The 16,644-nt window shown below is 39.2% G+C and overlaps 2 protein-coding genes and 1 long non-coding RNA gene across 3 annotated transcripts in view; 2 read left to right on the forward strand and 1 right to left on the reverse strand.

Annotated features, from left to right (window-relative positions):
• The window catches only part of LOC306814396 (putative COBW domain-containing protein 7), a gene marked incomplete at its 5' end in the record, with an annotated part of 373,307 nt that overhangs the window by 279,308 nt on the left and 77,355 nt on the right, over positions 1-16,644 (forward strand). The window lies entirely within an intron of this gene.
• Positions 974-16,644, reverse strand: part of DOCK8 (dedicator of cytokinesis 8) — a 70,300-nt gene continuing 54,629 nt past the window's right edge. The window contains 10 exon segments of the mRNA XM_079329955.1: positions 974-2,847; positions 4,667-4,834; positions 5,709-5,815; positions 6,874-7,017; positions 7,683-7,919; positions 8,337-8,426; positions 8,951-9,085; positions 10,695-10,826; positions 11,720-11,863; positions 16,314-16,506. Of these exon segments, the coding sequence (XP_079186081.1) occupies positions 2,784-2,847; positions 4,667-4,834; positions 5,709-5,815; positions 6,874-7,017; positions 7,683-7,919; positions 8,337-8,426; positions 8,951-9,085; positions 10,695-10,826; positions 11,720-11,863; positions 16,314-16,506 (1,414 nt within the window). The 3' untranslated portion in view covers positions 974-2,783.
• On the forward strand, positions 2,848-4,660 carry LOC306814213. The gene is made up of 3 exons (XR_013777115.1): positions 2,848-2,961; positions 3,722-3,824; positions 4,286-4,660. It is a non-coding gene; the product is annotated as an uncharacterized lncRNA (long non-coding RNA).

A 16,644-nucleotide genomic window follows, 5' to 3' on the forward strand; every position in this document is an offset into this window, starting at 1 on the left:
CCAGAGAAGTCAAATAACCCGCACCTGCCAATTTTAAGTGACAACACTGCTTTTCTCTGTACCTGACACAAATGTGGCCACTCCTACTCATGGTCATGCCTGTCCAGTCCATCACCTCCTGATGTAGTGTTTTCTTTCATGCAGCATGAAAGGTGTGCTCTCCGTATAGATGCTGTTCTCCAAACCAGGAAATCCAGTGTTAGGGCTGCCCATGGAGGAATCACAGTGCTGATCAAAAGCAGCTATCAGTAATCAGGCATATTTCTGCTCTACAGATACAGACCAGATGAAGAAAGGAGGGCACTACTGTCACTGAGCTTCCCACTGACATTTTTAACATACACTGAATGAAAAACTGAAGCTGGGAAGCAACTTGTTGCTTGTAATCCCTACAACAGGCACAATTTATCCCAAAGACAGACCAACACATCATCAGTCCACGTAATGTATTTTTTGCTAAATGACGCTTCTGCAAGAAAATGCTCCTCCTACTAAAATTTGATTTCCAGCTGCGTTCTTTTGAGGTATAAGATGCAACACAAAGGCACTTCTAAGTATGCTGTGTAACAATTGCTTTATTGCAAAATGAATATTCTAAGACAGAAAAATTGTTTCACATAGTTCAGCTCTTGAAAGAAATGTACAAGCCATGTTCCATTTCTAGAAGGGACAACATGAAATGCAAACTGAGGGCAAGACTGGCCATTGCAAGGTGCTCAGCTTGTAAAACAGGAGTGAAGAGTCCATCAGAACTCTTATTACCCTGAGTATTATTTCAGTTCAAGGAACCACTTCATTACTTTTATTTAGTATGTTGTGCAACTGTTAGGGGTTTTATTTACCTGAGGTTTCTGTTACTTTGGCTGTAAAGGACAAGTATCTTGCAAACAGTGATGTTAAATTGTGGGTTTGATAGATGGCAGCATTCTGACCTTTCTCCTCAACTGGCAGTTAAAAACAACAGATAAAGCAGAGATCTCATAGCCTCAAGACGTTGGGAAATAAGTGATTTTTCAATCTAGAACTGTTTCAAAGCAATTTGAAAACAGAGAAGCCACTCTGATACTGAGGCACTCTGACTTTTACTTTGAGCTTTTCATACCGTTTGCTTATGTACTTTGGATGTACTCACTTCAAAGTCAGAGAGTACTTATTCCTGATTTTTTCATTTAACAGTACTATGAATGAGGAGGGAAATTATTTTTTTGCACTCCAAGTGCTGTGTAACTACAGGGTTTATTTCACCTATTTCCACATCTCATCTTTTTTGATCATCCATGCAAATCTTCTACAAAGCACATTCAAAATATGATACAAATGTCAATGAAGTGCTTGGAATATTAGTAATATCAAATGGCAAGGCTGCAGGTGACTGTAAAAAGTAAAAATGTTTCCACTAAAAGCAACAGCTTCCTGATAGAAAAATATGGCAGCTCTGAGAAAGTTCACTGTCTTTTTCTACAATGAAGTATAAAGGAAAAAATCGACCATTTCCTTGAATTTTAACATTAAACTCTGTGCTTGGGCAAATGGAATTGGTTAATTTAATCAACATTAAAGTACCATTTCCAAAATACTGAAGAGGTGTAGAAGAGGAAATAATATTTAGAATGCTTTCACAGAACTTTGTTTCAAAATACAAATATTATGTGGCAAGCATAGTCACAATAAAAATTGTAGTTCTTCCACTGCCTCACTAAAGGAATTCCAAAAGTCCTAATGAGTTCCAAAAGTCCAAAATAAGTACCAAAGTCTTAATTTCTCCTCTCTCTTTGCATCTTCATTTGCAAAATTGTAATAACATTTCCATAATTCAGAGAAGTGGTCTAAAGATTATTTAGTAAGATATTTGCTTACAACTCAAAAAATCCTAAGCACTAGGTATTATAAATCATGTGCTAATTTCTCTTAAGCCGCAGTGAAGCCTGAATCAAGTGATTTGCAGCTTCTGTAACTAATTTTGATGAAGTTATCTACATAACAGCTTTATGTAATAAACTATCACTCATATCTTAGCATCTTCTTTTTAAACTATGGCTTGTTAGCTCTGCTATGTATGTCACAGATTACTAACTGTATGTCAAGCCACTACACTGCATGTCCCTATACTTAGAAAAAAAATTAGAAGATCTATAAGAACTATTTATTACTACTTCTTGATTTTCATGCTTTGGTTGAGAAAACTTGTGCAGAACTCCCTGCAGTTAAGGACCATAACAGATAATCCGTTCAAAACTGACTAAAGAAATTATCCTTTCCTGGAGCGCCAGCTCAGCAAACATGAGCAGGTAACCATGTCTCTCCTCATTAAGACAAAATTTAAGCATGTGATTAAGTTGCAGAATGTGCCAAAAGCAAATGGATAAATGCTGTCTTGAGAAAGGACCAGAAACACATATAATCCATTGTTATTCCTTAGACATGTTAACTGGATTCACCTTAAACAAACCACACAAAGTTCTGTGTCTGTTACCAACTAGTGACTGATATCATGCCATTGACCACTCTAAGGTCTACCCCTCTGGATTAGGCCATTATTGTACAATATATACAAAAGTATCTAAAAAGCATCCCCTTCCTTTCCAAGCCCTTGTAATATGTGCTTGATTAGGATTTATCCCCTAGTTTTCATTCAGTGATCTTGTGTAAATGCTTTTCTGAATATGTCCAGAAAGCATACATGCTGTCTTGTGAGAGATTTCTGATTTCATAAATGTGGAATAAATACTCCATCACTTCTGTCTTGCAGCATGAAGCTCTTCCTTGGCCAAAGCTGCCAGTCCTTAGGTGCTTTGGGAAGAAGTCTGGGCATCGTATTTCCTAAAACTGTGGTTACGAAAAGATTCCCTGCAATGAAATAGATTAATAAATAGAGTTGGCAAATGAAAAACAGTTGAAGAAATACCCATCTTGGGAAAAGGAGCTCAGCTGAAACATGCTATGAGTTGGCAGGTCAGCGTTGTCATTTTTTCTTCTCTGTTGGGGGTTGAGTGTTTTTCTATTATTGTGTCAATTGAAATAATTTTTCCCATTATCATGCCAATGGAGCTGGCCGGGTTACACCCAGGGTCCCTGATGGGTCCAGACAAAAGGTGTCAATTGCAGTGGCTCCCGGAGGGGCCTCTGAGGCTTCCGGGGGAGGGGGGGGGGGGGGGGGGGGGGGGGCGGCGAGGGGTGGGGGAGGGCGTGGGGCGAACTGGTGATTTCGGCGAGCTTGGAGGACGCCCGGATCTTCAGCCACGCGGCCGAGCACAGCAGAGCCAGACCCTCTGCGACCACCTGCCCTGCATCTGCCCCGTTCCAGCTCCTGCCTCTGCGGACACAGCTGATCACCCAGACACACACGGTGAGCGAGGAGCCGCCGCTGCAGCCCGTTCCCACCGAGACCGGCGTGGCCGCTGCCGCCCCCTCCTGCCTGCGCTCCCGCCTGCCCTCGGCAGCTCCGGGTTGGGACTAAGCACAGAGACAGCGTGCTTGCATCTAAAGGGACTGACACCGAGTTATCTATTCTGTTCTGTTAGCAATTTTAACAACTGCTGTTGTTTTCTGCTTGTACGGTTAGATATATTAGTAAAAGAGCTGTTATTCCCACCCCCTTATCTCTGCCTCAGAGTCCTTGATTCAAACAATTCTAATACTTGGGGGGGAGAATGGAACCAAAGTCTCTATTTCAAAGGGAAACTTCTGCCCTTACTGGCAGACACCTGTCCTTTCAAACCAGGACATTCTCCCACCCCAAACTGTGCACGGTGGCTTTGTGAAGAAGCATATAGTCACAATCAAAGAACATTAGACTCTTCCGTATCAGCCATGTGACTAAAAAGGTGTAGAAGATGTTACACTCCCTAAAGCATACCCCTGGGATGCCATCCCATGAAACAAAGAAATTCCTTCAAACGTAACCCCCCCTCCCTTACCGAAAACCCTGTTATCTTTTAGGATTTCTACTGGCTCTTAAAGTTACAAGTTAATTGGTTCTTTTCTCACTTAGAGTTTTAAGATAATTGGTTAGTTTGTAAGTTGTAGTTTTTATTGGTTAGAAACTCAATCTTCTGGAAACCTATATAAAGTGTTTTGTTATCTGATATAATTAGACCGTTGCCAGCATTCCCTTCAAGGACAATAAAGTTATCCTTGGAACTTTGCAGCACGATCTCAAGCCTTTTGTTCTTTGCTAGTAAGTAGCTGAGGGCTCTGCATCTGGAGTTCAGATGCTGCACCTGGACTCAGGGCTGCAGACCCCGGGGTTGGAAAACACCCAACCCTAAAACACAGCTACAAAAAGGATTATGTTTTCTGTAATGAAGGGATGACTTCATGCTGCCTAACACCACATGTGCTCCATCACACTTGTTCTATCTCCTTTCTGGCTTCAAAGGTTGAAAAATCACAAGATGTTTCTAGGAACTTTGTTAGGGTGAGGGTGAACTCTTATCTAATGATGCATTAAAATTACATAAATCCTCTACCTGGGAATGCAGGGCCTGAGAAACACAGCTAGCATTATAATCATCTCCAGTGGAAGCCAGCAGTCTCTTTAATTAGTAATGGAGTTGTCAGTGCATATTCTGGCTTGGTTTTAGCTGCCAGTAAAACTCCCTTTCTTCCTCGCAAAAAAATGGCCTATCTTTTACAGACACAACAGATAACCCTGCCCTAACTATACCTGATGCTATGGACTTTCACCACAGGTTTGTACAGCTCTGGGATCTTCCTCTCAATCATGGGTCTAAGGTTCTCCTTCAGTCTCATGTAGTTTCTTTTGAGCTCCTGATGATATTCCCGCTGGTCAGCAGTAATAAGGTGCTTGTTTTTCTCCACTGCTTCACCACACCTATGCAAAAGGAAAGAAGAAAAGACATGATATATATAATCTACTTCTGTTAAACTCCCTCATTTTGTGTTAGGTAATTTAAATGGACAAGAATCCAGTTCCTTTAGTCTAGGCATTCCTCTGGTAACTTGTCAAGACTAAACTGAAAATAAACTAGTAAGAAAGCCCTGTTTTTTCCAAGTACATAAACTTAGGTGCTTTCTCTTTTTTTTTTTTTTTTTTTATATTAGGAAAGCATGAGCGAACTAATAAAAAGCAAATTTAATGACTGCAGAATACTGAGCTAGCTGCCTACTTACTACTTTTATAAACAGATAAATTGGCAATAGCAATACTCAGAAGATGTATCTTCTGCATAGGACTTGTTTTTATTTAACTCGAATTTATCCTTCATCAAGGAGGATAGTCTGGATTGAGGAGATGAGTCTCTTCATATGTAAATATGCTTGTTGAGACTTACAAACATATCTAAAGCAAAGGACATGTGTCTGCCACTACCACTGTGTCTGCTTGACAGATGCAATTTTCTTATGAACAGATTTCTACACAAGAATGCAATTTTATTAGAAATTAAATCAAGGCAGTAGTCTGAAATATTTGATTTCTATAAGACATTGAAAATAAAACAAATGAAGATTTAAATTTATACATTTTTAGGTCAGAGTGTTAACATTTCTTCCCTTTGAGAATGTAATGCTTACCTAGGCATAAAGTGAAGCAGAAATAACAAGTGTGGTTTGAGTGTTCAAAGTGCGAGATGCCAGGATTCATGATGCTAACTTGCATAGGTAATTACTCAGTTATATCATCGTTGCATTATTGCTAATATTGAATGTATTGATGCAATTCAGCATTTCAATTTGGTTTTACTGACCTCATTATAAACTCTTTGAAGCACAACCTCAGCTTGTTGTGATGTCGATAAAGTTTGGGGTCTTCTGGAATTTCAGACAGGAACACTTGCGCTACCTCTAGCGGTCCCTTATAGAAATAACACAAAAATGTCAAACCCACCTGCTTAGACTGAAAACAAAACACACATTTGTTTAAAGCTGTTTGTTATTTCATGAGTGCAGTTATGAAAGGAAATAAAACTCTCCACAGTTACCATAACAGGATGAGTTTTAGCTCCCTTTCCCCAACAATACTTCCTTTGGAAAGCAGAACTTTTGCCTGTCATATTTTATCCTCTCCTGCTATTATTCCTCCTCCAGTTACACAACAAAGGGCACAAATTCTATTCAGCAGAGAAGAGCTGGGACGGTCCTAGTGACAAACCTGGTTATATTAGAGAAACACAGCTACTGTGTGTGCATTACAAGACTTTCAGGCAATAAGTCCAGAGCTGAAAAATCACTCTTTGCAAAGCTTACAACAATACATTATTTCATAATAGATGCTTCGATTGGTGATCAATCTGGAGTACCTGAGAGTATTTAGGCTTTCAGCAAAAAAACCCAAGCTCTGTGAAATTGTGTGTGACACCAAGTTTTTTCTCAGCCATGTCTTCAGCATTCCATTTTAATATTTTTTAATTGCCTGGGCTTTTTTTTTTTTTTTTTTTTTTTTTTTTTTTTTTTTTTTGTGTGTGTGTGTGTATGTTTATATTATACCAATTGCATCTCAGCTTTATTTTGGGGCACTCAGGTCTTGACTTCATGTATTGACTTAATTTCCATGAGTTTATGGTGGTTCCACAGGGAAATTGTTATTATTATTCCCATTCCCCAAGGATACATGTGGAAGGAATAAAATGGCTGAGATGCCTAGTATGTTAGAAATGAAAAATCCACCCCCAGATGGATTCACAAAGCTTCTGTCAGTTTTTGCACCTATAGCCAGGACAGTGCTTCCCATGAACATTTTCACCAAAATCATAGCTAAGGAACAGTGACTAAATATCAATGGATAGAGTTTAAATACAAACAGTGAATAAATATGTCTGACTAGATTACTTCTTCCAGTGCAAGAAATAGGAATGCAAAAAAGAACACACTATGAGAAAAGTATGCTTCACCTGTTTTGTTTGGATCCCTTACCTGATTTACAGTGGCTCCAACTGAGCCCTGCAAAACCATCTGGAGCATTTTGGCATCTGGTGGTTCTTGGTTGGTGGCTGCAGTTAGTTCCTGTGTTTTTTTACGCATATCTTCAATAGCAACTTCAATTGGGGTTAAAATAAACTAAGGGAAAGGGAAGAAAAGATGGTCCATTTCCTGAATCATGCATGAAGCTGACCTGTTCTAAGCACAACAATATCACTATCATTCTACCATTTCAAAAGCCATAGCTGTGAAACCCAGGAACACTGTTTAACCTAACTTGGTCATTAAAACTGTTCAATCTAAGATAGTCATCTTGGTAGATGGTGCATCTACCCAAAGCTCTTAGGTGTTCTACCATGTGCAAGAATAGGGTGTGGATCAGACCTCCCGTTCCCATACATTCATTCTTACTCTAAATTACTTCATGCCTGAAATGGTGTTGCAGTTTATACAGTATAAATCTTTCCTGTCTCTGAACAAGACCTAAGCCCAATCTAGTTCTCTGTCTACTCCTTCCTACTTCTGCTTATCAGCTAGAAGTATAGCTACAAACAGACCTCCACATACCCTCCTACACAACATTAAAGCTAGGAGGTCAAAAGAAGAATGTACAGTGGCTCTCATCTCTTCTCCATAGCAAATCTCTGTCTTGCCTTGTCTGTCCCTTCTTTGATACGCCTGTTTACAAGAGCAATGTCTGAGAAATTCAGCATTCTTTTTTTCTGCCACGCATAAATTTGGAAATTTTCCCAGAGACCCCTTCAGTCCTTGAGAAATTAGATCTGTCTTCAAAAGCCAGTTACCTCTTCTCTTTGGATGACATTGATTCTAGTTTTGATGTAGGGGAAAGCATGCATTGTGGTTAGGATGGTGTTCCTCTTGCATTGCTCCCAAAGCTCTCCTCTGGGCCGCCCATCCATAGTGAAAGGTGTAGTGTACATGAACCGACAGATGTTGAAGTTCTTCTCAAAGTAGGTAACCCTGTCCTTCATCTCATACTCATCAAAATAGGGCTCCACAAAAGTAATTTGTATGTACGCCTAAGAAAAGAGGGAAAAACCATTACAGTACTTTACAACCCAAGGAATGTAAAAGGAATGGCGCATGTCAAGCACCCCACAGTACACATTGGCTAGGTCTGGAAAACCACAGAGCTGAAAATGCTTCAGGGATCATCTTATTCAGAGATAACAAAACTTGCATCTAGGTGAGCACAGCTTAACCCTGGGGATCAGAAACAGAGCAGGGACCAGAGACCAGAACTTTTCATTTCTATACTCTGTGACAAGCTACCATACTGAGCTGTCACAGAGGTTTTAATACCCCTGGGCACAGAGATACCAAGTTGGGTGGCTTCTTTTAGTGCCTTAATGTTTTAGCATAAAAGCTGCAATGGGAACCTTCTCATTTCTCTTGGATGACAAAACACTTAGCCCTCTCAGTAATAGTTTCTCTACCTTATTGGGATCCAGCTTGCTTTTGTCTACTGGAGCAGAGTCCTTAATCACTTCCACAGCATCCTCCCCAAAACACTGGCCGTAAAATCCCTAGAAAGGAAACAGAAGTATGCCAAAATTTTAGTCCTTAATGCAATGCTAGTGCAATTCTAGGAGAAAGGAGTGACAACCATGACGATTTCTGGGTTTTGTACAGTCAGTGTACTGCTCCACAAACCACAGCTGTCCAGGGTAGGGCATCTTCTGACAAAGATCACTGTGAGTTGCTCAGACAATCATGGAACTTGAGGTAAAACAATCAGAAGAGAACAAAGCAATTCTATAAAAATAGTTGAAAAGATTCCAAAGCAAATATCTAGCATGCTCAAAATCACTCAATGTATTACAGGCCTGCTTGTAAGAGACATAGCCTCAAAAGAATGGATCACTTAGATCATTATGCTTTAAAAAGCTATATTGTGGAAAGGATATGCACTAAGGAAATAATTTATGCTACAAATCCATTTATTATTGATTTTTTAATATACAATAACATTAATATTAGGATTGTGGGGGTTCATTGAAAAATATAATATACCATATTGAGACCATGTTAATATAATGTTTTTCTTTACCTCTAATCTGTGAGAAATCTCAGGGAGTTTTGTAATTGCAGGCTCCTTATAAACAAATTCCTGTTCATCCAAATCTCCAAATCTGGATCCATAGAAACCAACACGGAAGTAAGTTCCAAACATTCGTTTTTGACCCTAATTGATAAAAAGAAGAGGAAATTTACAATTGCTTTTTTGTAGTATTTTGGATACCTTTTTTTTTTTTCCCCAACTGATGTATAAGAAAATCCACCACTCCTACATTTTCCCTATTTCAAAGCCATTTCTGTATATCATCAGTACTGATACATTAGAAGCACAGGACAGAAAGCATACAAACTAAGGGGACATTTGACTGGAATCTAATTTAAAGTTTAAGCTGATCAATAAGAAGGCTTCACAAAACAAAATGCCTCATTATTTTTTTAATTCCTTTGAATACATTCCTTTTGAATCAAAATTTTGAAATTTTGCAATGAAAATTGATACAAATTTGAAATTGACTAGGCTCAGCAATAAGGTTCTTCTGAAGAAAGAGAAGGAACAATATGACTGCTGATAATTTAGATGGGTTTTCATATTTATTTTGTTTTATACCCAAAAAAACCTAGTGAATTGACAATAAAGTTATTTTTGTTAATCAGATGTGGCCAGGTAGACACAGACATGGTCTGCTAATCTCATTTTATATTCATCTCTGTTTATTTGTATGGAGAGCCTTTTTACACTGTAGGCTATGTAGGTAGATCGAAGCAGATGGAAGCTTTCGTTTGAAAAAGAAAATGGAACTATTTAAAATTCTGGTGAGTTGATCATGGCAGGATGCCAGGTACCCATCAAAGCCACTGTATTATCCCTCTCTGCAACTGGACAGCAGACAGACAATGAATGGTTCGTGAGTTGACATGAGGATAGGGAGTGATCACAAATTGGTTACCATCACAGGCAAAACGTACTTGACTTGGGGAAACTAATTCAATTTATTATCAATCAAACTTAGAACGAGATAACAAGAAGTAAAACAGTTTTTAAAAACACCTTTCCCCCTTTCTCCTTAGGCTCTACATCTTCTGTCTCAGTGGCACAGGGAGATGGGAAATAGGGAGAATGGTCAGTTCATCACGTTTCTCCCACAGCCTAGGGAGAGGAGTGTTTCCCCTGCTCCAGCCTCTGGCTCCTCCCTGCTCTAATGTGAGATTTCACATGGGGTCACAGCCTTCTTTCAGGCATCTACCTGCTCTGGCATGGGGTTCTGCATGGGCTGCAGGTGGATCTCTGCTCTCCTGTAGGTCTCCATGGGCTGCAGGGCCACAGCTGCCTCACCACTGCCTGCACCATGGGCTGCAGGGGGATCTCTGCTCTGGCATCTGTAGCATCTCCTGCCCCTCCTTCTCCACTGACCTTGGTGTCTGCAGAGCTGCTGCTCTCACATCTCCACTTGTCTCTCCTCTGAGCACAATTACATCTGGCCAGTAACTTTTTTCCCTTTTTAAATATATTATCCCTGAGGTGCTGTCACTGTCACTGTCACTTACGGGCTCAGCCTTGGCCAGCCTTGGATAGCAGCTGGCATTGGCTCTTTTGGACATGGATAAAGTTTCTAGCAGCTTCTCATTGATATCACCCTTTTAACCCTCCCCCTCCATTTTCAAAACCTGGCCACACAAACCAAATACACACATGAACAGTTTTATTAACATCAGTCTTAAACAAATAGAGCAAACCAGCAATGTGTCTTGCTAGCAGTGCCTTGCCCCACAAGTACCTTATTAATAATGCTGTCAAAGGCCTTCTGTAGCTTGCTGTGTGTCAAGGTAAGCTTCCTGAAGTCTCGATGTGCTTCCAGTATGGGGATGACAATTTTGTACACTTCATTCACAGTCTCATGCAAACCTCCCTTTGAATTAAAAAAAAAAAAAAATTAAAAAAAAAGGAAAAAAAAAGGTGTTTTCATGCACTCTGAAAAGAAACTATATATCCCTCAATGGCTTGGTTGAGAAGCAGATCTATGCTAGGACTCATCTGTTAATCTGCCATGTTGCTTGTTTTGGTGTTCTGAAAACTAGTAATAGTAAATGGGCAATTCTGAACAGCAAAAAATGAGCTGAATTTAATTTGGATCTCTGATCTCTTGGGCTCTCAAGCCCAAATTCCTGTGGAAAGCCCTGGTTTCTGCCTCAGGACTACAAAAACTAGAAATGCAGGTTAGCAGCAGGGAATTGATTTATTTGTCATGTATGGCTCAGGGCAATCACAGTTGTGTCTGCACAAAGGGACCCAAGTGATAATTTTAGAGATGCTAAATCATGAGTCCTTACATAGTAAGTGTAAATTATGAGGCTCGTGGTTATGTGCTGTATAAAAGTATAGGAGTAACCCTTATATGTTTCCTAAAATACGTACTTTATGCAAGATAGTTTTCTTAAATGTACTATCCCATGATACTACGATAATACCATGATGTACTAATGATCCCATGATGTACCATGATAATACCAACTGAAAGTCTTGGTTCCTGCCTGAGACAATCAGGAAAAATTCTGTTTATGCTGCCTGCTGTCTGCACAGGAGAGGTGGGTATGTAGCTGAGCTAGGCTGAAAAACCCTTTAATCAGACTGAGGCAGTACTTGGATAGCCAAAAATGTGTCCTCTTGTTATTTGGAGTGTGGCAGGTCTGTGATGCCAGGTTTAGCAGTACTATATTTCCTTGAGTGCAGGAAATGAAGCTGTGGATCCGGCCCAGGTAGCCCACAGTCCATTCCCTCCTGGTGATTCTGGTCCTCACTCACCGTGCTGAAGAGCTCTGCAGCTTGTTCCAGCAGTCCTACCAGGCCACTTACTGAGAAATACCTCCCAGAACATATGCCATCTTCATCTGGAGACAAAACATCATCTGAAACAGCAGATTCCTCCAGCACATTGGATGAAATCTTCTAAAATACATCAGAGCACAGAAATCAAAAACCAAAGTCAACAGTACATCACAAAGATTGAGGAAGAAATTGTTTCAACATATTTACATGATAGGAAGAGGAACGTTTTTTTTTCCAGGGGCAACCAGGGCACACATAGTTACATTATTTTTTAGAAGTGAAAGTAACATTATAAATTGCTGTAGATGGCAGATCAGGAGTTTTCTTTCTAGCCTCATTTTTAAAATGTAGACTCCTGTAGGTGTCAAACTAGCTCTTCTCTAGAGGCTGGATTCCCATGGAGTTGCAATGAGCTCAAACCCCAATACCAGTAGAGTCACAAGAAATGTGCCCTTCCTTGTGCTGGCACTTGGGGGTAGGCAATTCCAAAGTGCACTCCAAACTTTTTGCTACCTGCTTGAATAAATTGAACTTTCAGGTTTTTATTCACCTTTTCCAAGCAGAGAAGTAGGACACAGACTGTATCCCTCTAAAAGCAACAATAATTGATTACTTCTTCTTGGTTCATCCTCTGCCTTATTACACTTTAATCCTGCAGAATTTACTCAGTTTCTTGTTAATGTTATGGATCTCATTGTGCATTTAAATAAAACTAGATGGAGCCACTCTTTTGAGATCCTAGACCATGAAATAACATGTCTACAGTTCTTCAGGACTTCTTTTAGTAAATGACACTGGGTGGCATCAACATTAAAAACTTTATAATATATAGAAACGTGCAAAACAACAGCAAAATATGCGTACATATAGTATGAGACTGGCATATGTAACTTTCAGCAGCAGCAGAAAGGCTAAGCTTCGATTTTCTATTAATTAAAAGGAGTTAAATTAGTGTCATAGTGTCTCACTTCAGCAGAAACTGGCAATGACAATCTGTCTGTGTGCAGGATGGATGCCAGCTGGCTTGCTAGATGAGTCCTTAAAGGCATCTTTATAAAACAGCAGAGACACTGAGGGCATTTACTATTGATCAGATTTCAGATAAAGAATTGGCACCACACACCACTAGCAGCATTGGCCTTTCCTCCCTGGGTTTTATGGATCTATTTATTTCTCCATGGGTGAAATTTACTCCAACAAGGCTGCCATCACACTGCCTAGTCTGCACATCATGTCAGCACCACTGGAAGGATGAGCACAGCCTCAGAATAGCACTCATAGGAGTTAAGAATATGTCTGAATTTTGGCCAGAGAAGAACTACAGCACATACAGCACACCTATGCTACATTTTACCGACCAACCTCATTGAAGAGAGTGACTTCAACCAGACTCAGGTTCACTGGTACATACCTACAGATCAATTAAGCCATGCTGTTAAGGACTGTTTTCATGTGACTCTGGTGGCTTTTATTTTTATTTTTTTATTTTTATTTAATTTTAAATTTTTTTTAATTTTTATTTTCCTTTAGTAGCAAAGAGAAGAGAGTTTAGAGAAGTGATTTACATACAAAACTAATGAGAAAGTCATGGACACCAATTATTCCTTCTCCACCTTTAAGCCTCTAATAACTAATGTCAGGAATGTACTTCCATGTTTTCCAATTGATGCACTCAAGGAGAGAGCTTGCATGACATACTTCTGGGACTTGCATGATCTTTTGCAAAGTGGATGTGCCTCGCGCAGCTTTAGCCTTGATCCACCTTTCATATTGAATTTTACATATCCCTTGTATAATAAAGGCAATACATAAATCACCATGTATTTTATCAGCAATTATATTGAATTTCACAAGCTGAGTTTTCATTAAGAAAAAGAAATACTTCTGTAGACTTAAAAACCCCTGTGATGCCCAGACCATACCACCATGTTAAATAGGACCAGGATAGCCTGCAACCTATATGTCCAAACAGCCCAGGCAAATTAGGCTGCTGCTGAGCTTTGTACCTCAGCAGGTAGAGACACACACTAAGTGCTTGTCTGTGTTAATACAAAGTGGCTTTAAAGTCAGTCCCTATGCACTTCATACTCTCAGTAATTCTGCTTTACTGCTTGTGAAGGGGATTTACTGTAAACACGAATTAAGCTCAAACAGAATTCCACTGAAAGTGATCCCACTCTGATTTTGAGGGCTAGTATTGATTGCATAGAGGGAAGCATTTTGTCTGGTACGATATAAGGAAAAGTATTACTGTACTGACAGTCAGTTTTCTGGATGCTAACAGACTCACTGCAGAAGATCAAATCAGAACTGATTTGATCCTCTGCTGACTCATTTTACTCATCTGTAAAAAGGAGATAATACTTCCACTCATCCAGAATAATATTTTTATTCACATTATTATCACCCTCAATTCCACAACTAAATGCATATCACCAATATTAATTGATCTCATATCTGAGCTAAATGATGAAATTATCTCAGGAAGAGTTAGTGAGTAAGAGCAGTAGCTACAGATAAAGCCAAGCCAGTCTGCACAGTGTTTCCCTCTTTTAACAAGGTCCTCTGAATAAGATCTTCACAGCTACTACAAAACATAAACCTATACGGAAAACCTTTTTATGAAAGCCTATGTAAAAATGCAAAGGTTATTATAGTTAATTATTGTTATTGAGTAAATTGAAATTCAAAATTGTGCTTCAGGTAAGAGTTGTGTAATTGGGTTCTCATCATTAGGGCATTTTATTACCTTTCTCCCATGGGGCAGCTGTTTCTTTGGAGAGCATGTATTTACACAAGCATTTTGATGAAAGAAATTGATTTATTGCTTTTAAACTCCTAAGTTTTTGCTTGCCCAGTGCCTTGTACAGTAGACTTCAATTCTCTAGCATAAATGAAAATATATCTATTTATAGCAATAATCTAGGAGCAATAGAGGGAGGAATTGCATTAGGGTCAAGTGTGTTAGCTTATAAGCACTCAAGGCAAGATGACATTGGGAGGGAATGCATATTTCACTTATATCCAAATGATGATAGTATCTAACAAGTACAGAGAAAACAACTGAATAGAAGTAATGCATGGAAGTTAGAAGTTTGAAGGTATACAAAACTGATAAGGGATGCAAAATGGCAGAAGTACAATTTCATGGCCAGAAGTTTAGCCATTAAAGAGTATACACAACTATCTTGATATTAAAGAAAATCAAGAATAAACACTCGTCCATCACCTAATCGCTAAAGTGGAATTGCAAATACGAATGCCCAATAAACTAAATTCAATGCAAAATGCCAAGTGGCTCGATCATGTTCATATTTACTGTTTTGAAGGGATACAACCATACCCAGACGGTATGGTTATATCAAGGGATGATGAATGCACCAAGTATTAGTGTTAGGTATTTCAAACTCACTTTGCCATTAAAATGTGCTCCACAACAGATCCAAAAAAGCTAAGTAAAAGCATATTCAAGCAATGAATCCTGACCTGTCAAATGTTTTAGAAAACTAAGGAAGTTCCAGAAGACAAAATATACTTTGGAGATCATCTATTTCTTTAAAGTGTACAAGATGAGCAGATGGTAATATGTTTATCAGACTGCACCAGGACATAATGGTGGAAATACTGATACATAATTACTAAAGAAAACCTTAAAGGTATTGTACTTAGCCAGAATCAACATCACATGACACAAACCTAATACTTTCTAAAAGAAGGGGTTACAATCTAATAAACGTAATAATGTCTAAACAGTAGATGTCTATAGCATCTAATGTGATCCTACAAAATGATTCCACTAATTAGTTTAAATTATTCTAATAATAGCAGCCAACAATGCATCGGCTTCAGGGAATAATGATAAAAGAGAAATTATCGACATATGGCAATAAATTAAGGGTTTGGCCATTTTTTCAAATAATGTGGAGGAAAGAAGCACTAAAATAATCGCATTTGCATATGAATTTGGTTCAGTTAAGAGTATCCAAAACTGCATAATTGGATAAACTAAGTTTTTACCACAAAGACTTATGCTTTCATCTATGTGATGTAGAAAAGTAAGGTGAAAAATAAAACCCAAGAAAACTGTTTGGAAAAGATCAGTTTATTACTGAGTAAAGAGCTCAATAATGCCAAAAGAATCACTGGAGTCTTCAGAGAGATAATGTGAGAACTATGCCTCATGCTGAAAGAACTTACGGGACAATTTACTTGACTTGGATATACTAGACTTACTGCAGTGATTGTGTTATTCATCAAAGAGGCTTGGTAACTTGAGGGCAGTCAAAGGATTGGTGAATATGCCTGAAAGAACTGAGCAGCTCCAATTATCTAGATTATGAGAAGGAAGTTTGAAAAGTGCATCTGTCACAGTTGGTAAGTAACAGCCCTAGAAAAAGCATGTGATAATGGAAGGGTTCTACTTAGCAAATAGGAGATTACAGTATCAAACTGCTGGAAATAGAAGCTGGAGACTGCCACTGTAACATTTGCCCCATACATGCACCTCTGCTTTGCTTAGTACAAGAACAAACACACACACCAGCACTGCCTGGCTGCCAAAGCCTTTTACCTGGAAACTGACACTGCCCACAGGGAGATAGCTCCGATCCTCAAGCATGCTCAGGTACTCTGCCACCAGTGCTGCAGCATGGACCAGGCACATGGCTGCTTCTGTGTAGCACTTCCTCTTGGTGTGCTTCTCTGCCATGTTCTGCAGCCAAGTCAGCCTCAAGTCCGGCGATGTCTGGTATCCTTTGGCAATTCTGAAAACACAGGCCAGAAAACAGGTGTGAATGACCACTTCTCAAATAACAAAAATACTTTTGTAATTCTTCCCCTGGGTTAAATGGAAGAAGACATCTCTGTCCTCATTCTGTATGATTCATTAAACAGAAAGCAAA

Source organism: Erithacus rubecula (genome assembly GCF_903797595.1).
Source record: "Erithacus rubecula genome assembly, chromosome: Z".
Taxonomy (NCBI): Eukaryota; Metazoa; Chordata; class Aves; order Passeriformes; family Muscicapidae; genus Erithacus; species Erithacus rubecula.